Here is a 24,700-nt window from a genome sequence, read left to right as displayed (position 1 = left end):
AGAGTAACAATAGTTCTTTCACCCAAAGTCAGTGGTTTCTAACATTAAAGCAGCACTACTGAAGAGAAGATGGACACATAAAGACTGAAGTAATGGAAAAGCATAAGTTAATAAGCTTATGGAGAAATAAAGAGGAATATAAAATGAGAAAGAAAAGCAAAAACCCAACTGAGACTTCATAGAGAACCTTAGTACAGAGAGGCAGACAGACTTTTGTCAGAGGATATGCCAAAATAAATATTATTTTGATCAATGTCAGCTCAAACATTAAAATTGCTGTTAACAAGATTAAATGCCAATGGAATATATGTGTAACTTTAAGGAGGAATAAGAAATTTCAGGCAGGAGATTCCCAGATGCCATTCCAAATGTTAAGATCTCAGCCTTTGCACTGCAAGGAAACATGGTGGATCAGAAGTGAGAAGGTAACACAGAAAGTATGATGCTAGAGAATACTCTAAGACAAAGGAAACTCTCTGGGAGATACAGACAGAATTCATTTGAGTCACAGGAATTCTCTCCCTGGTCTGGAATAATGACATCATATGCCAGAGAAAACAGGGAAGATGTTTTCAGAGAAAATCTCCTAGGAAAACTGATTAAATAATCTCTGAAGTATTTCCAAATGAGATACTCAAACAAGCAGGGCAGATTTGCACACCTTAAATTAAATAATGTTTGAATCATTCTTCACCTGATTGATTATAGCAAGAGCAGAGACCAGTGTACACCTACAGAAAGAATGGGCCAGCACAAGGCAGAAAAGCTCAGTTATCAAATTCAGCTCTTACAGCAGATGAGGCAAATAAACAAGGAAGGATTTTCACATTTGCAAACTTCTGAAAAGAATAGTAAGGTAAAACTAAGAGGAATAGATATCACATGCACACCAGGAGCTAAACCAGGTCCACAACATTGGCTTGAGCAGCAGAATGGAAGGGCCAGCAGAGTTTTGACCCACACAAAATGGCATTCTGCTGGCAACTGTGCCCATATCACAGATCACTCTTAACAGGCAGGTTTGTCTCAGACACATTTTGGGACTTTTGCTGTTGATGGGTTTTTGTGTGTCACCTTCATGTCCACTGGGAGCACTGATACTTCTGATACAACCCAAAAAATTGCTTCAGTCCTGAGAAATTTTCCTCCAAAGAGAGAATTGCTCCCTTTTAGCCAGTCTTCAAAAATTACTTCAGGCATTACCTTCTTCCATATCTATGCAACAAAGGCAAAATGGGCCCTAGGATGGGAGTCTGGGGTGTTGTTATTTTAAACTACTCTAAAGTACTGAGCTGCAGACAATTGGCTCCTTTTCTGTTCCTCAATCTCTCCTTCTACACAGAAGAACGCCTCCAGTAACAGCCTCCAAAACACATCCTCAGGCTTTTCCATAACAGGTTAAAGCTAAATCAGGGAGAAAGAGGTTATGCCAGAAAAAGAAATCCTACCTTTCGGGGAATGGAGAAAAAAATACAACAGTGGGTTCAGCTGAGCCATGGCAATGCCTGCTTGGTTAGTAAAACTGCTGATGATTGAGTTTAAGCAGCTTTTTGAGGCAAAACAAGGTGCAAAGGCCCAAGGTTTGCAGAACAGCACTGATGAGTAGCACAGCTTTCGTATTTGTAGGTGAAGAACTAGAGCAAATTTCATCTAGAACACCACTTCAGAAAGCAGGCAATGGAAGGAAAATTAATCTTTTTAATTAAAAAACAAAACAAAGGGGCATAAAGATCAAGAAATCTGCCTGAGCTCATGATATCCATAGCACAGCCAAAGGTTTTATCCATTTCCTCAGTTCCCAAACCATCCCCAGTCCCCACCTTTCTTCTTTGCAAGCATCCATCCATTAAAATTAAGCAGCAGCAAAACCATAGGATCATCAGCATCAAGAGCAGTAATTCTGTGTAAACAATACCTCCTCCTGCCTTTGGCTTCAGAACAAGTTTATTTGAAGTCAGAAAGGCAAAAATAGCTACCTGAATGTTTTGAACTTAATTTGGTTCAAATTCACTAATTGCTTCAATTTAACAACAGACCAGAAGAGTGATGGTATTACTGCCTCAACACAGGCACCAATCAAATGCATCCTTACATTCAGAAGGTTGAGCTTTGAAATAAGGCAAGCTGTGAATACACAACAAATTGCACAAGACACTTTATAGCAAGGCATATGCTCCCAAAACACAAAACAAAACAAGCTTTTAATTACTACACATTCTTATCAGCAAAGAACAGTGTTTGATCTTTGTTCTCTCTTGTATCTCGACATTTGATCTGACCTCAGAGAAATCAACTTCCAGCATAACAAGAGAATGCCATTCTACACCAGACATATCTGATCAGTCTCTTAGAGCAAGTGAGACCTTAAACCAGAAACCAAACAATGAGACCAAGGGAGCTATAATTATATATATTAAATAAAAACGCAATCTAAAAAAACATTTTAAAAATGCAAGAAGTTGTGGACCTGAACAGAGGTGAGCAGGGAGCCTGCACAGTCATGCTGGCAAGAACTGCTATGCTAGCACATTCCTCAACAGGCATTTGGCTTTTGAAGAGCCAAAATGAAAGGCTTTTCGAGGGCCATGCTTGAATTGCGTGTCTGTCTCTGCCTTGTCTGTCAATCCAGAGAAAAAACAGCAATCCTTCAACAGGAGCAAAGCAATTCTGCAGGGTCTACCCCTGCAGGGCCCCTCCACGCCTGCAGGAGCAGGGGCTGCTGCCAGAGCCAGGACAGCGGCTCCCGGAACGGCCACAAGAGGCTGTTGGAGAGCCACGCAGAGCCCCGGCCCCAGGCGGTCCGGAGTGCTGAGCAAGGACAAAACACGGCGCTGTTTCCATCGTGCCACAGCAAGGCTGCAGCCGGGAGCGCCTCCAGCCCCTTTCAGATGCATGCACAGCGAGCAGTGGCCTCTCTGTCACCTGCTCTGAGCACCTGAGCAGCCTAAGCAAAGAACTGCTAAGAAAACCCAAACTATAAACAGCTGCTCCATGACCCCCACTCATCAGTGTGTGCAAGAGGTAAGGTAAGAGAGGAGCACCTCCCCTGTGAAGGCAGGGGAAAACTGGGGCTGTTCAGCCTGGAGAACAGAAGGTTGTGTGGAGACCTCATTGCAATCTTCCTGTATCTGAAGGAACCCTACAGGGAAGCTGGAGAGGGACTCACCAGGAACTGTAGTGACAGCATAAGGAGTAATGAATACCAATTGAAAAAGGGAAAGTAAGGTTAGATATTAAGAAGAAATTCTTTACTGTGAGGTTTGTGAGACACTGAAACAGGTTGTCCAGTGAAGCCCCATCCCTGGAAGAATTCAAGGCCAGGTTGAATAGGGCCTTGAGCAACCTGATCTAGCAGGAAGTGTCCCTGCCCATAGCACTAGGAGTTGAGACTAGATGATCTTTAAGGTCCCGTCCAGCCCCATAACATTCTTTGATTCTATGATTATTAGCTTCAAAACCTGATTTTGAATGTTAAAGCCTGGATGATACAAAGCTCATCAGTAAAATGGTACCAGTGGCAAAGAGGCTGTCACCTTGGCCATCTCAGGACACCACACATCTCTACTGGCTGGCACTCTGGTGATGGGCTGCAGTACAAATTGGTTTTGCATCATGACTTCCACAATTTACTTTGAACAGTCAATAAAGCACAGGAAGGCCCAGGGGGGTAACATTCCTAAGAGTCTCTCACCCAGCTCACTGTTGTCATCCACCAGAATGATTTCGTGCAGGAGGTGGGCAGGGGTGCGGTCCAGGACGCTGTGCACCGTGCGCAGCAGGGCAGAGAGCGCCTCGTTGTAGAAACAAATCACAACGCTGGCAGAGGGAAGGTCAGCAGGGTAGGACTTCTCTCTGCATCTGCAAACAGGAACAGAGTCTTTGGCACTATTTACAGAGGGGTTTCCACAGGGCTGGGTCACTGCTGAAACTTCCTAAGTAACAGGCAAACATTAAATGTGTAGGAGGAACCCCTAACGTGAACATAATGAACCCAGACGTGTAACAGCTATAGGAGGGCTCAGCATAGTAAATTATTTTCCACATAACACAGACTCAAAGCTAACTCTGCTGCTTGTTAGGAAATAGAGGATGCCATGCACTGAGGTGGAAGTAAGAACCAGAGATCCTCGAGACAGAAAATTAAGACAGTGAGGGCTTGTTTCAGCTGTCAAAACACAGTCTAGTACCCTCAGGTAGCTCAGGTAGTTCATATATGACATGAGGCCCACAAAAATACCACAGCTTTATTGGCCAGCTGCTGGAGACAGAGTTGGATAGCCCAGAAAACCTCCACTGGTGCTAAATACCTATTTACACAACCAACACTGGGATTCAGAGGGCAGATTAAGACACTTAAGTCTAGTCACTGCTGTCAGTGCAGTCTAAATAGTGTTCAGCTCACCCTAAGGCTGTCAAGTGTGTTTTGTCAGCTGAAGAGCTCTGCATGCTTCATTAACTCCACTGACTGGATCTCTGCTAATTATAACAAAAGCAGAGACAACTGACTAACAAGCAGTTATCTAAGCATCTTAATCTGCAAGATGAATCCCACTCAAAGCAAAAGATCATTCTTTCTTCTTCTTTTCAAATCTTGTCCTTACTTCTAAGAGGGCCAGCTATCATAGATTAATGCCATATGAAGGTGCCAGGCATAGGGGGATCCAATAAAAATAAGAAATTATAAATGAAAACCCAGAAGTATAGAAGAAAAGCTTTCATTTACTTAGAATGAGCTCAATTCTGGGAAAAACAGTCAGCAAGTATAATTCATTACATTCACCCACACCAGAGAAATCACTAGAAAATTTATGCAAGTTTATTTATTTTTCAGTGTTTGGAGTTTTCATTATTGTTACAGAGGGAGTTGTTCCCCCCCTATATGCACCAGAGAGATTATAGAAAAATATCTATTGTTTAATAGAAAATATTCAGAGCAGTGCACAACCTATCATATACCTTTAGCAGCTGACCAAAAAAAAAATTGCATATCCAGAAACAATATTCAGTAAAAAAAGATAGAAAAGACCCAAGAATAGAAATCCTAACTTCAAGCACTCCTGTTAAATAGCTGAAAAATCTGCCTTCAGCAACACATGGGGATGGAACAGTGTATGACAGAAATACCAAAAATATTAAATACTGCATCAGGTGTAACAAGTCATTGAGCTATGAAACAACACCACGTTCTCTCCAAAAATCAGCACCTACTTTGGATCTCTTGTGTCAGGCACCTCCCTGTGGTATCCCAGTCGATTGCTGATAAGCATATTGAAAGCATGCTTCTGATAGCCCAAGTCTCTCACTTCCTGATCTTCTTCATTAAAAATCATTCCTGCAAAAGGAGCATGCCAAGATCAGCTAAAAGGCTCAAAAACATCATTTGAAAGAAATCAAGGATTGAAACCCTTAACCTCTTCTAAAACACATTATGCTCTTGAAAATCCCTCTGGTTTTGCAAAGCATGCATTTGTGCAACTATTTCTGCTCCCTCTCACAAACAGGCAGCACTTATGAGCCCTTGCAGCTGTAATAAAATTAAATCCTTCTCCAAAGATTGCTGGCTCCATTGTGTTTATTGCCTCCCTTCACTCATATGGCCTCTAATTCTTAGCACCACCTAAAACCAACACCAAACAAGCAACAGAGGATAGACTTTGGCACACAATGAATCAGCATCTATCCCTACAGGTGACAGGTGTGAAATGGGATTTTTGAGTGAGGAAATACATTTAAAATGGTAGGAAAATCCTCACAATAGCAGTTCTTATTTCATGCAGTTCTGAAGTCCGTGGTAACAAAAACAGTTATACAAGAACTGTAAACTTTTGTTTATCTCACCTGGGACTTTGACAGCAAGTAAAACACCACCAGCAGAGCTGCTGTTTATTGCTTATTTTAGCAGAATTGGCAACTGTTACTAAGCATGGCAGAAGTAACTGCTGGTATTGGGACACTGCTCTAAGGCAAGATGAAATTTTCAATGCCATCCTGCCTGCCTTGACTCAGTGCCATGGGCTTCTCTCACTGAGCCGTTCACCAGGGTGAACCAAAACATTGTGGCACTTCACACAACTCCATGAGGGAGAGACAGCTGGTGTCTGCCACCACCTGTGCCTGCAGCCACTTCTGCAACAATTCAGGTAGCAGAGTGATTCGTTTCTGTTGTCTCTATTCAGCTGGCTGCACAGAATGAGATGCCTGTCACCTCTTATGTGTAGTTATTATCAAACTACACAGGCAATTTTACTGAAATTTCAGTACAAGAAGTGAGCAAGGATCATGTAAGTTATCTCCTTTCACCCTGCCTATCATCTCCATATCATTCAAAATCTGCAGAAAATAGTTAACAAGAGGGTTCCTCATTCACATGATACCATACTTCCAGGAAAATATGTTTTGAAAGGGACACCTGGTCCAATCTCCTTCCCAAGTGCAGGTCCAGCTAAATGAGGAACCAGAACCAATGCAGTTAAGTTTTGAAAGCCTTCAGTATCTCCAAAGAGGGCAATTCTACAACCTCTTATTTCCCTGTTCGAGCAATTGACACCATCACACTGCAAATGTTTTTCCTCTTCCATAACTGAAATGCCCTTGCTCCAATTTCTTGTTATAACTCTAGAAGGAGTCTGCCTCCATCTTCCCTGCAGCTCCCTATTCAGCTGCTGCTGCCAGCAATAAAATCTCACCCCTCAGCCTTCTCTCTGAGGCAGAATAAACTCAATGCTCTCAGCCTGTCTCTCATGTTCTCCAGTTTTCACTAGCTATGCAAAAGTCAGCTGAGCTCAAGCCTGGAGAAAATGAATTGAGTTAAACACAAAAGAGAAGTAATTTTAAAAGTTTGAAATGGAAAAAAAGCTTCAAAACAAGTAATCCATCTGGGCCTTTGGAGGACAGCTGTGTCTTAATGCCAAAGTCTACCCACAGGTACCAGGCAACGTTCAGGAGGGAATTCCATCCACATTCCCACCATTCACATTTACCACCCTGTGGCTTTTAGTCTTGAGTTCAGCAATGGCAATGCAGCTGCACTGTCCAACAGCTCAAGAGTAAATGCCCTGACATTTGAGCAGGACCAAGTGGGAAGTGCTGGGTAGTGATATCTGTGAGATAAAGGGGACCTGAATGATTTCAGTTCAAACAGCAGATAGAAGCCCTTGGAAAACAAGGGGCTTGCAATCAAAACCTCACTTTAGGCTTTACTTCAGCAGTGTTATGTGGCTCTCACAGGTTAACAAAAAAAGAAAAGACAGACTGACCTACCAGATGACAGTTTGATTTTGACTATCATACACCAAATTTCTTTTCACTTTTTTATTTTTTGCTTTTGTTTTTATCACTGTTCCCCTCTAGACAGACTTCAGGAAACCCTTTCCTACAACACCTCGTCCTAAGAGCTGTCTCCTGATGATTCCTGTAGAATTTATCCTGGCACTGCAACTCCCCTTGGCTTTCACCAACCAAACCAGTCACTTGGTTTGAAGATCAAAGGACTTCTCAGTTAAAAAGCTCCGTTTCTTTCCTGGCCCAGACTGAATAGTTGGAAAGAAATGGCCACCTCTGGACTGGCCTTCACCTCACTTGGCACTCAGGCTTTTTGTAGTGAACTGAAAAACACTTGTGATGCCACAGGGCAACATGAACTGCCATTTTTCTAACATTCATTCTAATACCCAACTCAGAAAGTGAAGTTTGGTAAAGTTCTATAAACTCACAAAGCTCATGATTCACCATTTGTCCACAGTCATGACAGGGCACTTCACTGAGATCAGAGCATTAAACCCTGGCTATGAAGGTTTATTTCTGTGTTGTATTTCCCAAAGCAGCAGCAGAAGCCAATACCCCAAAACTTCTGCCTCCAGACTCAAACCAAGATTTCAGCCAGTACACAACGTGCCTGTTTGCACATCTAAACCCAGCAGTGAATATGCTGTAAGCACTAGAGTACACAAAGCATTTTATTTTGGAACACAAAACAAAACCACCTCATTGATGAAACATGCTCCAGTGAAACGTCCAGACGTTTGCAGGATGTGGCTCTAACCATTGCCATCTCAATCTTGCATTGCAAGTTTGCCCCACATGCATTTCTTGTAGATTAAGTTATACTCCAAGCACATTCTCCAAATCAACAGGTCCTTCTCATTGTTCATTGATACCATGCTATTTTTAATTACTGCATATAAGTGCAGTTTCTCTGTAGCTATGTATTTGAGCCCAATTAAAACAGGAGTAAGATATGAAACAAGCACACACTGAACCTTCCAAAAGCAAGATTTAGTCATATCAAGGGCAGACCCTGCTGGAACCCAGTATTCATCAGAACTTACACAGCATAGATGTAAATGTTAGATGTATTTTGGATTAAGCACTGTAGAATAAATTTCAAGTAATTCCTAATGAAGAGAGCCATGAGTATCACCTGCATTTTAACAAACAAAACTTCTTCATTATACACTTTCACCTGATAGAGTATTCTGTAAAAAAAAAATCTCATTTCTCCTGTTTTACTAAGTTTGTCACCAACACTAAAAACCACTTACCCATTTCAGGAGAGAATTCTATCTCCCCCTTAACTGGATCCTGGATATGATTTCCAAAAGAGTTTCCTATCTTATTCTCTTTCTGTTGCAATTCAGGTATATGAACTGGCCCCCGTGTAAAACGGGGGTAGAATTTTTTTGGGAATGGCCTCTGAGGTTCCAGCCCCTTGATGGGCACATTCTTGAAGGATTGGTTCTCTTCAGTGAAGTTGAAATAAACAAAGAGCAGAAGTGTCCAGGTCACGGATGTGAAGAGGCAGCCATAGCAGAAATAGCGAAGTGTGACACTTCCCATTGTAGACTCAGCATCCTTGAGGGCCCATTCTCAATTACCTGGAAAAGAGTGAAAACACTCATTTTGAGAGTGCTGCCTGCTACCTGATACAATGCAAAATACATTCAACAGGTTACTCCCCCATTAAATGATTTTTAGAGCTTAAACTTCAGGCACAGACCATAAGAAGTAAATCCCTTTTAACTCTCCCATTCAAAAAGTAAACATGACCAGTTTTCACATTTAATGTGGATACCACTGCTTTAAAACATGGAGCAAACAATCACTAAGAGCCCAGTGACACACCACAATTAAAGGTAAAATTTATTAATTTCCCTCAGAATAGTTATATAATTATCTCTGTTCCATAACAATATATTTCTAGCACTCCTGCCTTGAATTAAACATATAACTATATAATTAAATACATCTACACAGGGAATTGATTCTTCACTGAACTGTTTTGGCTGGAAAGGACATCTGGAGGTCACCTTGTCCAACCCCCTTGCTCAAGCAGGGCTACTCTGAGCCAGTTGCCCAAGAGTAGGTCCATGTGTATCCATTTTCATAGCTCAGATCCTATCCTAAAGCATAGAATGAGAGACCATAGATTCAAAAACCTATGTGGTTCAGTTCTTCTTGCCCCAAATTTAAGAACAGCCCTCATGAACATCCCAGGAGTTCCCAAAAACATTGGATGCAATTGAACAACACACAGCACCAAGACAGTCACATGTACAGATAATCTTCTCCACAGAAAGAAGACAGATGGGACAGGAAAAGAAGGAAAAGCTTGAAGGTAATTTTCTGGGTTCCTCCAGGCCTCTGCAGACTCCAGAAAAGCTTTCATATTCCCTGAAGGAGATGCCCATCTAGAGCTGGAAGGGAGCAACCCAGACTGGAGTTTTACTTTGGACATCCATAAGACAATTTCCCTAAAGCCATACTGCATAAGCAAAACTGTGAAGTGAAGCTGGTGAAAATATTTTACTTATGGGCCAGAAGAGCTGGGTAAACTTTCTGGAGTTCCCCAAATCTAAAAGAAGTTCAACACCCTTCCCCCACCCTGCAAAAGAGACCAAACAAAACCAACCAAAACAAAACCTCCAAACAATACACAAACCCCACACACACACTAACAAAAAAAACCCTGCATGCCTTAAAAACTATACAGATCAGTTCCTCAAACTGAGGGGGAAAAACGCTGACTCAAAGAATTTGATTTCTTTCATCACTACCAAACCAAAACAAAGTCTTTGCACAGTAACAAAAAGTCAGGAAATAATTTAATCACCTTTTAATTAGCAAAACTTTTATTTTAAGAAAACAAATACTGGGGTAGGAGTCAATCATTTATGCTGATATATTTTTCAAACTACTCAAAAAGTCAGAAACTACCAGGAGTTTTCAGGTCAGTCTGGCAAAGAACAAATCAGAACATTTCTGAGTACAAACAAATGATTCCTTCTCAATATGGGAAGCTATAAAACAAAGGTAGAAGCTGTTAATGATCTCAAAGAACATTATAAACACACCATTTACGTTGGCAATGTAATTCTGAGTCCTTAGTGATTTGCATCCAAAAAGAATACATGTCAAAATTCAAGCTTACATTTCCCAGACTGCAGCAGGTCATCATCTCCCCAGAATAAAACATCCACAGAGCAAAGCAAAAAACCAAAACCCACCCTCCTCAAAAATAATTCACCCATTGTTCTTACCATGTCAAACGCCCTCACTTCTGCAAGGCAACAATCCACAGAGCAGTTGAGCCCAAGGAGCCTAAGAAGGTCTTAGAGAGGGTTTAAATCTCAGGCTGACCCTGTGCATACAGATGAATTGCACCCTCTGTGAAACAGGCTCTCTCTAACACTGTCACACAGAAATCTCACTGCTTAACTGCAAGGCCATTAAATTAGGCAGACATCAAACACCCTGGGGCAGAAATGATTGAAGAAAATCCTCCTTTTTGCTAGCAGAATATGTTTCCCAGTTAGAGAAGCAGAGATGACCAATCCCCAGTGCCTCATGCCCTGTGCTAACACAGCACACCAGGGTGAACCTTGGCTCAGAACAAGCATGCGAGGCTGCAGAGGAGCAGGAGCAGACAAACACTTATATCCTCTCATTATAATAATTCTTCTTGCTCAGCATTCTGCAGACAATTAATGCTTCTCCATAAAAGAGGATCTGGGTCCTTGCCAGGTTCTTTTTGCATGGCCACCAGAAGGTCATCTGCAGTAAGATTTGTCCAAGCCTAACATACTGCTCCTCAAAAACTGCTAGAGGTGTTTTTCCATTCACTATGGTAACACAGATGGACAATCCTAACATGCACTGACACTTGGGAACAGAGCTGTCCTAGCAAGATAAAAATTACTATAACAGAGAAGGAACCTTCTCATTGCAGAGTTGTTTAAGGATACATCTACACTGCAGCTTGCACAGAAAAAACAATCTATTCTATCTCTGGTAACAAAAGACAGGCACATAGAGCAGAATTCCTCATGGATTAAATATTTCCATAATTCCTTGCATCTCTTTCACAGCTCAGAGCTACACCCACTGCTGTGGCACTTCCAGCCATGGCAAGGGTAAAGTTTGCTGTGACTGCCAGCAGGCACACACAGATTAAAGAGGAAGGGATAAATGACCAATCACCAGAGTGAGGACACTGCTGTACATCCCTTCCATCTCTAACCAGGCTAAAAGCTCATGCTTGGCTACTGCTACAAAAGTAATCAATGCAAACCAAAGCTAAATAAACCAAGTATTATTTCCACCTGATCTTTGCTAGATCTGCTTCACCTTCTTTTCCTCTCCTTCACTATTCTGTCATTTTGTAAAATGATAAAGATGTTGAAATACTGCATTTAAATCAAATGACAGAATCTCCACAATGCACACCCTGTGCCCATTCAGTACCTTGCTATTCAACCAAGACATTTGGTAATTTATTTGGCAGGAAAATACAGACTCACTATGCAGAACATTCTGAAGGCAGAACAGGGAAAAAAAAAAGTTAACCCTGTGTATGAAAAGTACATTGAGGCTAATTAGTTTATTTTATTCACCAACACATATGTATTTACACAAACCCTGTCCTTTGGATTTCAACCATTTCCACCATTTAAGCAGACTCATGATCTGTGTCAGAGCTGCACATTCCAGTTTTAGACAGTTTTAAATTGATTGCCTTCTTAAGATGTGCTTTAGGCCAGAGGAGGTTTCCAAGTCTTCAGCCACATCAGTCCTGCTTGGGATCTGCCCTAAAGAACCAAGAAAACCTTTCTAGCCCTACACCTCTATGCATACAAAGCACAATAACACAAATGTATCTCTGCCCTCCTCAATATACCAAGAAACAAGAATTCCTCCACTCATTTCAGTGTGCAACAAAAAATAATCATTCTGATAAGTGCAGAGGAAGAAGGAGAGGAGACTGCAGCTGGGCACAAGGAGGAAACATTCAGTTCACAGAGCCTGGCACAGCCCTTGATTCTTACCTCAGCCATCTCCCTAGCCATGAACTCCTTCCATGCAGACACAGTGAATAAAAGCCTTTCTCTGTCCAGTCTCCTTTCCTCTCCAGTGTTGTGAAGTCTTCTGGGAAATATATTTTGCCAATTTACCCAACAACTGCCTCAGCCTATGGATGGTCATAATATCTTGATGAGTGTCTTAAACATCCATCCTCTCCCACTTGGTTTCTCCAAGGAGGATTTTGAAACTTAAGCAAAGCCAAACCCTTCTTCATTTCTTCCTCACGTTTTTCTCCCCTTAAACAGAGAAAACCTGTTCCTGAATACAGGAGATGCAAAGGACATGCCTTTCAAATCCAAAGTATTAGGATCTTTCTCAGCCCTGATATATGTTGCATGAAAAAACAGATTATATGTATTTTTAACTCAACAGCCTAAAGCTTTGCTAATGCAAGCACAGCTGGCAGGTTTGAACAGTTAAGACAGAAACAACTGAAATTTAAAAAAAAGCAGAACGGCAGAATTCAGATAACCAACGGGCTCATAAGAATAATTTTCACTTTTGCAATGTTGTAACAATGAGTCCAGTCACCAATAAATTGCTGTTTGGACAGTACAGTTAAAACCCTTTCTATTTATTTATTCAAGTTCAAGCAAAAATACTAAATGCCACAAAAGAATAATCCATTATTTAAACGTAGCAAGAAGAAATGTTTCACAATACAGCTCCTCACAAATTTTCCTGGAAAGAGACTAGACTTGAGGGTCTATCATGCATCTCCCCTTCGCTTCTGAAAACCAGCACAGCTGCCAAAAGTAAAAATAAAAAACACCTCAAACAATTCTTCTTTCCAAAAACTCAAGTAATAAAGAACATCCAGAATAAACAGAAGGCATTTCCTTTCCCTTGGCAAGATAGGAGCTTCCAGAGCAAGTAATAAATGCAAACACCTTGAAGTATTTTACAGGCATTCATTCCCATGCCCTAGAGATGCATGGAGTACAGGGCTGTTCACTCTGGTGTACTCAGGAATCCAGAGACACTTGAACACAACAAACACAAATCATCCAAGGTGGCAGCATCTCCTACATCAGGAAATTACAAAAACCCTATCTTAGAAGCTGCCTCCATCAGCTTCAGCTCAGAAGAGACCAAGACTGAAAGGAACAGTATTCTGAGAATTTCTAACCAAATATTCAGCCTTTCAGCGTCTCTCTTGTTGCTCTATTTTGACTGCCATATATTTATTGCATGACAGTTTTCCTTTGGCAAAGCCTTGGAACTGAGTTTGCAGACCCACATACCAGAAATGCCAGTAAAATACTGCTCTCTAATTTCCACAAATTCCAGCACAGAATTCTCAGTTCCATGAACAAGTAGTAAATAATTGATTTTTTTAAGAGAAGTATAAAGGTTAAATATTAATAACTCAGTAAAAGTCTCTTAAATTCAATCAATCACAGAGCTGAAAAACTCTCCAGGAGCCCACCTGCCAGAGCTGAGCTGCAGTACTCACTGTGCAGTAGGCTTTTCATGTCACAGCAGCTTCTTTTGGCAGCCTTACAGCACCACCATGACATTTATTCCATACATCAAGCCCAGGAATATTTACATTCATTTAATAACTGGCCCAACAAAGATAGAACTGTGTTCCCCCCACAGCCCAGGAGGGTTTGTTGTTAGTAACCTGTGCAGCTCTCAGTAACACTGGCCCAATGTGTTGGCCGTGGATATTTTTAAAGGAAGCAAAAAATGTCAACCACAATCCACAATATTTTGGCTTGAAGAGCAATATTTGCTACAGACTCTATGACCTGCCACTGCTTAAGCACTGACATCTGCTTGGATTAACCTCAACAGTTTGGTAAACACACCGTATGAGTGGATATTTCATAACTGTGCCAGAACTCATGTTTGTCAGAGGTCAAACAGAGGATCAGACTAACCTCAAGATTTTTAAAATAGGAGTAAAAATTATTTGAGAAAACCTTAAAGTCTGCTTGAAATTTTTCCAAGAACAGCTTTTCTTTAAAAAAAAAAAAAAACAAAAACAGGAAAAGACAGATACTCAACTCATACTACTCAGATCCCCTGCAAGACTACCTGTGTATTTTGGAACTACATTGAGGCAAGGAACAGATGTGTATAATCTTTATTTCTAAGGAGCATCCTACCAAAAAACAACAACAAAAAATCATTAAACTACTTGATCTTTCTACAGAGTATTAGGATATTTTGCTGCATGACTTTCTATAGATGCTTCTCATTTTTACTTTCTTATTCCTTGGGGAGATCAGAACACAAGAATATAAACCAACACTACTTATGAATGCAACTTTGCTCATTTAATAGCCTTAACCCTTCCTACATTTCTTGGCCTCCAAGATGTTATAGCTACCCATGAACAAGCTTTCCAATTTACTGGCTGAATCATCATCAAACAACAGCATTAACAATGCAATGAACAGAGGCCAGATAAGGAAGAGGTTGTACTGCAGTAAGACACACTCATCATACAGAGATGCCATTCACACACTTTCTGCACTTGCAAAAGAATTATTTTTTTTCCAGGCAACCTTTCCATAAGAATCTCTCTCTTCAGGGAGAGTCACAGTTAATAGACCAGCAGGATGAGAAAGGGAGACCTCGGGCAGCTTGTGCTTCAGATCCAACACACATCACTAGGAGCAACATTCAGTCAGAGCAAAAGTAATAGACATTTCCAAAGAAAAGTGTTTCATGTGCCTCAGAATCTAAGCACCAAGCCAATTTAACTCCTTCTTTAAAAACCTTCCTACAGGACTGATTTATCACTAAATTGGATCAAACCTTCCAGTTTGTTTTAAATTAAAAACCACTAGTAATATTTGACCTAACAGAGGGATGGGTGATTGCACTTTATGAATTAAGTGGCTTTTTTTTTGACAGAATGCAGGCAGTTAACCACTTATGTAAAGATAGGTTGTGCCTACAGGAACCTAAATCACTCAGCAGGGACAAATGCCAAGTGCTGCACCTGGGGCAGACAAACTCTGGGGCTGCTGGCACAGCCTGAGGAACAGCTCTGCAGACAAGGACCAGCCAAGGCCTGGCTAAGCCTGAGCCAGAGCACAGCCCTGCAGCAAGGGGAGTCAGGGATGGACCCAGAGCAGCACAGGCAGCTGAGCCAGGGGTGCCATTCCTCAGCTCCCTGTGACACAGGCAGGGACAGCACCCAGGGAGGGATTTGCCAGTACAAGACAGACATCAGGAAACTGGAGTGGGATCAGTAAAAAAAGGCCACTAGGGTGGTCACAGGCTGGAACACTTGCCCTGTGAGAACTGAGGATGCTGGGCTCCTTCAGCCTGCAGAAGAGACAGCTTTGGGATGAGAACTAAAATAGCAGCCTGTTGCTACCTACAGGGATGTTACCAAGAAAACAGACCCAGGCTAGTTAGCGAGGTGCAAGGAAGGAGAAAGAAAGAACTAAAAAAGACAAATGTTAAATCATGTTAATGTTCAGTCACACCAACACTCATTCACAGAGATATCCTGTGGACCACAGTGGTCTTGCATAAGACCACTGTTCCCATTCATTTTAATGAGATGACACATTAACATCTATTTTTAATTAGCCTCAGCAAGTCCCTTCTAAATTCAACTTCCAAAGCTTTGAGAGCCAACAGTTTAGTCATTTCAGCACAGATATACAAATCCATGTCATACCACCTAAAATAAATCATCCTGGAATGAATACAAAATCTTGAGCAACACTTTACAGATAATCTTAAAATACCAATAATATTCATTATATTTTAAAGATAAAGAAAGGCACATAGTTGCCTTAGTTGCATGAATTGTTGAAGATCTATGAAACTGTACTCTGAGTATATGAAGTCTGAAAAGCTTTAAGTGTTTTAGGACAAATTTAAAAATTTATCTTATTAAGTCTTTATGTTCTCAGCCCTCACTATTTTTCCAGTGTCAAATGACTCACTCATATACTGATTTGTATTTCAGTTTTTGGGCTTTAACCAGAGATGTCTAAATATTGCATAGCATCATTTTCAAATCTGTGAACTACACATTGAAATGCCTCCTCTAGGAACATAAATTTGCTTATCAAGCTTTTTGGAATTTCTCAACTCCAGTAAAAAAGCTTTACTTAGCAGGCTGCCATTCCAGAGTGTATGCAAACACTTTGGCTTTTTTATAATAAGAATGTGAAACTCCTCCTTTATCCACTTCCATTTCAAAGAAAAAAAAGCACCCTAAAAGAAATGTTCAAGTATCTTCTGCAGTAACATTTTCCACTTCTTGCCAACAATAAAACATATTGGGTTTTTCTCTAATTGATAAAGGATTCCTTTCTCCCCATATATTGCTCCACTCCATGAAGTGAGAGTATCTCATGAGGGCTCTAATTTAAGGACACAATTTTAATGGAAAAAACAGTTACAAGTTTTGGAAAGAAAAACTTTTTAAACTGAGGATCTCATGTTAACAAACAGCTGAAAAGAACACCAGGTTTAGTTACAACCAGTGGTACAACATTGCATCAAGAAAAGTAACATAATAGTGCAGCCTGATTAGAGAAAACAAGAACTATTGGATTGGAAATACAAGCTTCCCAAAATCCCAGCTCTCAGTTCTGGGTAAGTAAATGCTACACAGTACACAGTTTCATGCTGCTGCAGTGTCCTCATTCCCCTCAAAAAAAAGCTTTTTATTTCCCAAAGCACAGTTATAAGAAAGAAATTCTTACCTATCCCCCTGACAAACGCTCAGGCTGCTGGGCTGGATGTTCCTTTAAGCCATCTGGCTCACAAATCCATGTCATGCCATTCCCCGAGTCCTAAAAATACCTTCAGCCTTTCTTGTTGCTGACAAATACTTTCTTCTAATTCGAACAGCAAGATTTTATTTTCATCAATAAAACCAGCTCTGAAAGAAGCCACAAAGTCTCCAAAGAAAGCTGCAATGCATTTTGTAATACAGTCCCTTCCTTCTTCACAGAGCTTAGAAAACAGCAAGGTTAAACACCCCACAAGTTGTTCTTCATTGCATCTCTCTCACATTAAAGATCCATGCATCTAAATAATAGTTTAACAACCCTTAGGCACAATATACAAATGCAGAATGTAAGAGAGCTTACAAGGTCAACTACACACAAATAAGCTGCTTAATACCTTTTCTAAATGTTTAAAATCTGCTTAGCTGTTCCTCACATTTTATGTCTGCAAAGCTCACCAAAATAACAACAAAAAAATGCAGATTTACGCAAAATAATTCGATTATGACACTTCTACAGGAAGAGCTGAACTGTAGAACCCTCACCTTTTTCCAGAAGAGTCGGCACTGAAGCAGAGCAAGGTTACACAGGGAGAGCACATTGACTGCAGCAGCCGCGGTGTCTTCATTGCCAGTGAACAATGAACCGCTGAGCCAGAAACTTAACACTTTGTGGCTTGCAAGTCCTGCCTGGGAATGGGGCAACAGGCACAGGCTCCTCTAGGAAAACAGCCACTGGATGGGTCTGAGGACACCAGTGCTGCATATACTCATTTGGCTGCATTCACTGCCCCCAAATCAGCAATATATTTTTCTGTTTGTAATTATTTTCCACATCTCTTTTATTATGTTTTTTTCAGCTGATGCATGATCCATCTATCAATCCATGGATTTAGCAATATACACATGGTCATTTTCCTATCACTCACATAATCAATCAGTAACACTCTCCCTCATGACTAGACCACAGTAATGCTAGAGAAAATCATCATAAAGTTGTATGAATATTCCCTTAGTTCTCATTTTCCAAATCCCTAGGAACTTCATAAGATTCCCACATTTCAACAGAAATTTTCTAGGTATGTTTTCTGTTAATTTTCAGAAATTTTCAGCAGAAGTGCTTTGGGCTTTTTTCCCAGTCTTTTACTAGGAAAGTGAAAACACATTTTTTAATTCTTAAAAAAAAATTGACCAAGAAAAAAAAAAATTCAGGCCTTGTTTGTGCAACCCTCCTGAAAAAAAAAAAAAAAGCTGGCAGCGAATCTGTCAACCAAACAGACTCACTGAAGGACTTTTGAGTGGGACAGTGGTAAAAAGTGGGGTTGACCTGTCTGTTTTAAACCTGTGAAAGCCAGGTTTAAAACAGACTGGTTTCCTTGCTAACCATGGAAACTGCCCTTGGCACAGGTTCTGCAGTAGCTCCCAGAAGACATTCACCATCCACTTGTGCAGAACTCAGACTGGTATCAACAGCTGGATACAAAAAAAATCCACAAAAGACATCTGCCAATTCACACTGGGAACTTCCAGAGACTCCACCTGAACATGTATCAAATGCAAAACGGCTGCAATTATGTTACTATTTGTACTAGAGAGTTGGAAACTGCCTTAATGTTACATTGCACCTTCTCCTGCAGCCTCAGATCACAGAATTCCTAGAGCTTCGTGCCTACTCCCCACCAATCATACAAGTCTACTTCATTTCTATTTCTGCATGGTTTTCCTTTTCAATAGGCAGAAATTTACATCAAAATACTTGGTTCAAAATTCAGAATCATGGAGATGAGTAAGTGATATAAGCAAAAGGATTTATTTGCGTAAAAAACCCAAACAACAAAAACTAAACACAAACAAACAAAATAGAAACCATAGATGAAACGTAGCCCCAGAATTAGATGTGAGGTTAAAACAAGTTACAGTTTAGATCCCTAGATCGCCTTTAATAGGAAAATATTTAACTCATGCTAAACTGCTCAGAGTTCTGAACCCTGTTACACTTCTCCATGCTGTTAAGGATAGCACTATCTTAGTGATTTCCTCAATGTACCATGTTCTGTGTTTTTTCATGGGAATGGCCATTGTTTAAAAAAAAGCAGAAGTAAAAAAAAACTAAAAGCATGAGTTGAAATTAATGTCCACCTGCATTTCTCATGTCCAGAAACAAACATCACTTGGAGTTTTTCACTCCAAACTTTAGCACACAGACCACAGTATCCATGCCATTTGCAACTTTCATTTTTCCCCAGTAAGAAATTCTGAGATAAAGCAAGACCTTGCAATCTTCTTGCTTTGGATTCATTTTCTCATCAAAAGTTTAAAGGATTTTCTGCACACAGGTTTCTCTCTATGTCTCTAGACATTAATAAAAGAGAGGTATCCTAAGGATATAAACCTACTTTGTGTTCTGTCTTCAACTCACTGACTGCACCAGGACAGGTACCAGACCAAGCCAAGAAACACTCTGGTTGAAGTGTTTGCTCTGCTCAAGATTTTGCTGAGATTCTCAGCAACTCAATGTCTCAGCTCTCTCCTCATGCATTAAGGAAAATACCTTAATTGTTGGATTAAAGCAAGTCACTAGAAGAAACAGATTGTGCATTGCGTGTAAGGACAGCAAACTTCTACAAGTTATGCCAAAAATTAATTTTCTTGGTCTTTCATTCCTTCTCTGTGATCTTACAGACTCAGTCTTTCCTTCTCACAAGAAATCCCTTTGAGGAAAGAGTTGTGGACCACTCCTTTTCCATCCCCTCTTGGTCACTTTTCTTCTACTTATCTATTGCCAATGTTTCTAACAGGAAAAAATACTCAGGATTTTGATGTTGAAATCATGGATGTTGCAACAAAATGAATAGCAGATCAAAAATACATTTTCCTACTTCAGTAGGAGCCATGCCTCCCAACAGTCTGCTTGCACAGAAGGTTAATGTGCAATCCAGAACTTGGCCATCTCCTGGTTTATAGGTGATGAGTCTCAACATCTGCTGACACCAGAGATAAGAGATTCCTGCTAACTGACAAAATTAAGGTATTTCAGGAAATGGAAAACTAAAGGAAATACTTCCAGAAAACATATTCAAGAACAAATATGAGATATATCATTAGAGACAGTGGGACTCTTTGTTCTTGATGTTATGCTTGAGGTACTGGCAAAATAGTCAAAATACCTACAAAGATTGATTCATAAGGGGTTTTGAATCAAAACAAGATAGTTTCTGCTTCCTGGAAAAGTATCTGTGTTTTAATTAAGGCCATCTTCAAGGTTTAAAGCATCCAATTTAATTCTTGTCTGCACAAGAAAATCTGTGTCATTTAGCCAAGCAACATTTGGATGGTTTTACACAAACTAAAAGGACCTCCATGAACATGCCTCCAACATTCATCAAGTATTTGCTTAAATCAGTCTGGCACATAGCAACCCTTCACTGAGGTACCTTCCTTTCAGCATGCCTCTGCAAGTTTATTAGCTTAGCCTGTCAACTTAAAATCTGACTTCTTAAATGGTGCAGTGTCTCTGTAGCTGAAGTCTTGGGAATGACAGGAAGTTATTGCAGGCAGGCAGTTGCCCCCCAGACAACCACTCATGCACATATTCCTTCCTCCCTGAGCAGCAAGAGGAATTGCTTTTGTCTGCTCCAAGGCAAGGGAGGCTGGAGCACAAATGTGAACAGTCTCTGTAGAAGAGCTGGTAAGGTAGAACTTGTCAGTCCCAGCCAGCTTCAGAAACACAGAACTTGCAATGCCACTACTGCCATGAGACAGAAAACCACAAGGGCTCACCTGCTCCCAGCTGAACTTGGAGCCACAAAGACATCAAAGACCTGTGAGCACTGTGGGGGAGCAGCTCTGGACTCCTCCCTGGCCTGCACAACTTCTTCTTGTTCACCCTCTAAAGCACAGAGCAGGCAGCAGCAAATCCTACCTCGGGGGTCTCTAATCCCTATCAGCAGTGGAAAAGCTGGTTCAGCCCTGAGCACTGTGTTCCACTTGCAAACATGCAAAGGATCAGGCTGCCAAGCCAGACTGCACAGGAAAGGGCTGAGATACAGCACATAAAACAACACATGTTTACAGAAACTTTAATCCATGCTCCACATTTCAGTAACACCATCAGTTATTTAATCTACAGATTTAATATATTTTCACATTTCAGGGAATAAGCTCAGAAGTTCTACACCAAAATATCAGAAATTTAGTATGCCTGAAGTCAATTTTTGAATGAAACAGTACAATCAGCTTCCTAATTTTCTACCTTTTCTGCTGCAGTGTATTTCTAGTTTTTACAGAGTTTTCAAACAGAACATTTACACTAATTCTTACAGTGCTGACTCACGTGGGAAACACGCTAGAACGTGGCTGAAGGATGCATACAACTCTTACACAAAGAGAGCTGAACAAATGCTTCCACTCCTGCTGCAAAACCCTGCTTGAACAGCCCAGACCTCACCCCTGACACTACTTCATACATTAACACAGTAGCTGCACCAGCAGATGCTTCCCTCTCCATAAACCACCACATGTTTTGAAAAGAAACCCTTGATAAGAAGACAGTTTATCTTCCTCCCATACTCTAACAGGGATTCAAACAGACTTCACCTCTGTAATGCTTTTTGAGAAGGAAAAATCAAATTCATTTCTGCACTTGAAATACAAGAACATACTTTTACTCTGTAACAGCAAGCAGTATCTCTCCAAAATGAATGGTACCAAAGGAAATTGCTGGATTTTGGGGATACCTTTAGCTGCAGTATCACCTACCAGGCAGATGCAAGTTTTTAGGAAGTTGACAAACAACAGTCACAGAAAGGAATGATTGTAATCTTGGAAGTTTTACATTTTCCTTTCAGTGGAAGTCTCACTTTACTTCTCCACTTCAAGTTATCAACACACAGCTGCTACAGTGCCAAACTCAGCCTGCTGGCAGCTCTGATTGCAACCATTCTACAGGACTGCCAAGGAATGGAACCAAAGAACCATCCTGCCTCTGTTCTTGTCACCCCACAGTACCTTGTTCTTTCTCACTGGAAAATCCCAAATCCTACTTTTACTACCTACTCAGACACTTCTAACCTCATCCATGTGACCCACACCACATGCACACCTTATACCTACCAGTAAAAACTTGAGGTTTCCATCACTTATTGTAAGGAAGCCTATTTCCTGTAGATAAATTTTCAAAATACCAATAACTTCTCTTTATTCCCCTTGCCCTGCTGTTTCCAGACTTTCTGCCACCTAAACTTCTTCAATCACACCTATTGTTATTTTACATCACTATGAAAATGATCAGACTCACCCATTCTCATAAACTACAGTCACACAGAAGCCTCTCAGAAACTCTATCCAGTGCTACTCCTGTGCATAATGCAGTATTGATTTGTATCCTCTGAGAATGTGATTAGATAGTAGAAACCAGGCCACAGGCCCTGAAATCTGCAGTCAGACTCTCTTCCAGCAGAACAAATGCCACTTCCCCTGCTGGCATCCTCATCTGAGGCTGGGAGACGAAGGCTCATTAGAGCTGCACTGTTATTTCTTTCCTTCCCTGCTGCAGAAGAGCTCCTAAAACTCTGCAGGAGCTTATCTTACCCAGAGATGAGGAAAAGCTTATGCAGAAGGCATGCAGTTCTTCAGAGACAGTTCTACCAGGGGAGGCCAATTGCTTGCTAATCAAAAGCCTCTTATCTGGAACCACCTGAACATTTACACTGTTCTAAAATGAGGCCTAGGAATCCCAGCTGGACTATTTCACATATTTGGAGGTTCTCTATGGGGTAGCATGGCAGAAACACACTGGCAGGAAGAGATTGGTACCATCCTTTCCTGGGCACAGTCTGCATTTGGATCAGCTTAAGCTAATCAGAGATACCCAGGAATAGTTTCCTATTAAGATGACATCCATAGGAAAGGAAAAAAAAAAAAAAAAACGAGCAGATCCTAGCTCATAAAGCATGCAAGAATACTTAATGTAACTTGCAGACTATCAGACTACTCTTTCTAAGGAAAGAAGGGATTTGATCTTATGTTGAAATACATTTTCCAGGGAAAAACAGCCTGTTAGCAGAGTGCTAACAACCCTGCCTACCTGCACAATTACCGTGCTGGCACTGAGAGATTTCACCTTTCCCTTGAACAGAAAGCAATGCTCCAAATACTCTGGACCAAATGGAGAAAACACTGATTGTTTACAGAACAGCAACTAAGCCAGGGCATGAGATATTATTTTTTTTCCTTTGGAAGAGTAGGGGCTGCACTTTAATTACATAATTCAAGTCCTGTAGGGTGTACTGCAGCTGCCCTGCAACTGATATTAAAAACAACTCAGGATACAGCTTGGCAGAGATGCTGCAATAGAGAGCATCAGTGTTCTAATTACTTTCAACAGCAGTTTTAAGGCTAACACCTGTGACAAAGTGAACAAAGGTGAAACAGCTGTCTGGAAAGGTGGATTCTAAACACAATGTTTGCTTCCAGTACTGCATTACAGCAGGGAATTCTGACCTGCTAAGCCCCCCACTACAAGCAGCACAGGACTTTGAGTGGCTTATTCAGATCCATCTGTTTTCTTGCAAGCAAGGGACCAGAGAACTTTTATTCTGCCTTGCAGGTAACTTTGAGACAGTCCATTTGCTCCAGCATGTTCTGCTACAGCTTTCCTTACAAGCTTTAACATACAGACAAAAAAATAAAAATACCACATGGCAATAATGAACTGACTAAAGAGCTGGAGACCAGCCACGAAGAATAACACATATTTGCAAGAAGGAAGAGAGAAGCCTCAGTGTTGCATATAAGTATATACTGAAGAACAAGGGGGGAGCGGAGGACGGGGGGGAGAAGGAAGAAACGGTTTCAAAATAAATTTCCCAGTCATAAAGGAAAGAAAGCTTTAATACTTCACGAGGTCACACAGCGCTCCAAAAAGCAATGCCTGACCTCGCCCTACAAACGAATCAATGAACGGAGCAGCGCCAGCAACACCAACACGTAGCGATCCTCGCATTTCGGGTCAGATTTGCAGAGTTTCAATCTACCTGCAGGCGGGCTGCTGCTGCTCCCTCACATGCATTCAAAGAGTATAAGAAACAGAAATTACGTTATCTCCCATCCTGTGTAGCACACCCCGCTGCAGCCCCTCGGTCTCCCCCCGGGGTCAGGGTAAACCAGGAGCCCCCAGCAAGGGCCGGGTCAGGCTCCCGCTGTCACCTCACCCAGGGCAGCCCCGCACCGCACCAGCCTCTGGGGCTCAGGAACCGCTGCCTCAGGGCAGGCGGGAAAACAGAATCACACAATCCATTCGGCTGGGAAAGACCTCCGAGATCATCGAGTCCGATCTACGACCGAGCACCACCGTGCACAGAGAGCCCGATGCCGCCGCTGACCCCGACCCGCCCCCCTCAGGCTGCCCCTCACCCCGGCGCCGCTTCCCCCGCCGGGGCCGCCTCCTCTCACGCCGCCACCGCGGCCCGTGTCCCGCACAACCCCGCACTCACCGCGGCGGTGGCATCGCCCCTTCGCCCGCCCCGCGCCCGCTGTGGCGGCGCTGGCGCCATGTGACCGCTGCCTCCTCCTCCTTCTCCTCCCCATTCTCCTCCTCTTCCTCCTCCTCCTCCGCCGCCGCCATGACAGGCA

At 41.6% G+C, this 24,700-nt stretch overlaps 1 protein-coding gene across 5 annotated transcripts in view; it reads right to left on the bottom strand.

The window, feature by feature from the left end:
- The window catches only part of GALNT11 (polypeptide N-acetylgalactosaminyltransferase 11), a 45,287-nt gene extending 20,635 nt beyond the window's left edge, over positions 1 to 24,652 (bottom strand). The window contains exons 1-4 of one of the 5 annotated variants that reach the window (XM_071428565.1): positions 24,562 to 24,652; positions 8,541 to 8,873; positions 5,209 to 5,332; positions 3,692 to 3,858 (exon numbers count right to left, since the gene is read on the bottom strand). In XM_071428565.1, the coding sequence (XP_071284666.1) occupies positions 3,692 to 3,858; positions 5,209 to 5,332; positions 8,541 to 8,835 (586 nt within the window). In that variant the 5' untranslated portion in view covers positions 8,836 to 8,873; positions 24,562 to 24,652. Of the gene's footprint in view, positions 1 to 3,691; positions 3,859 to 5,208; positions 5,333 to 8,540; positions 8,874 to 13,786; positions 13,921 to 17,042; positions 17,218 to 17,614; positions 17,699 to 24,481 lie in introns of those variants that run through there. The other 4 variants (XM_071428563.1, XM_071428566.1, XM_071428567.1 and 1 more) reach the window with 4 other exon arrangements.
- Positions 24,653 to 24,700: the final 48 nt, after the last annotated feature.

The sequence above is a fragment of the Agelaius tricolor genome, unplaced genomic scaffold (assembly GCF_023055355.1).
Source record: "Agelaius tricolor isolate 1412-34295 unplaced genomic scaffold, bAgeTri1.0.p SCAF_6, whole genome shotgun sequence".
NCBI classification, from domain to species: Eukaryota; Metazoa; Chordata; class Aves; order Passeriformes; family Icteridae; genus Agelaius; species Agelaius tricolor.
Note: the sequence above shows the minus strand (reverse complement) of the source record. Positions and strands in the feature narration are given on the sequence as shown.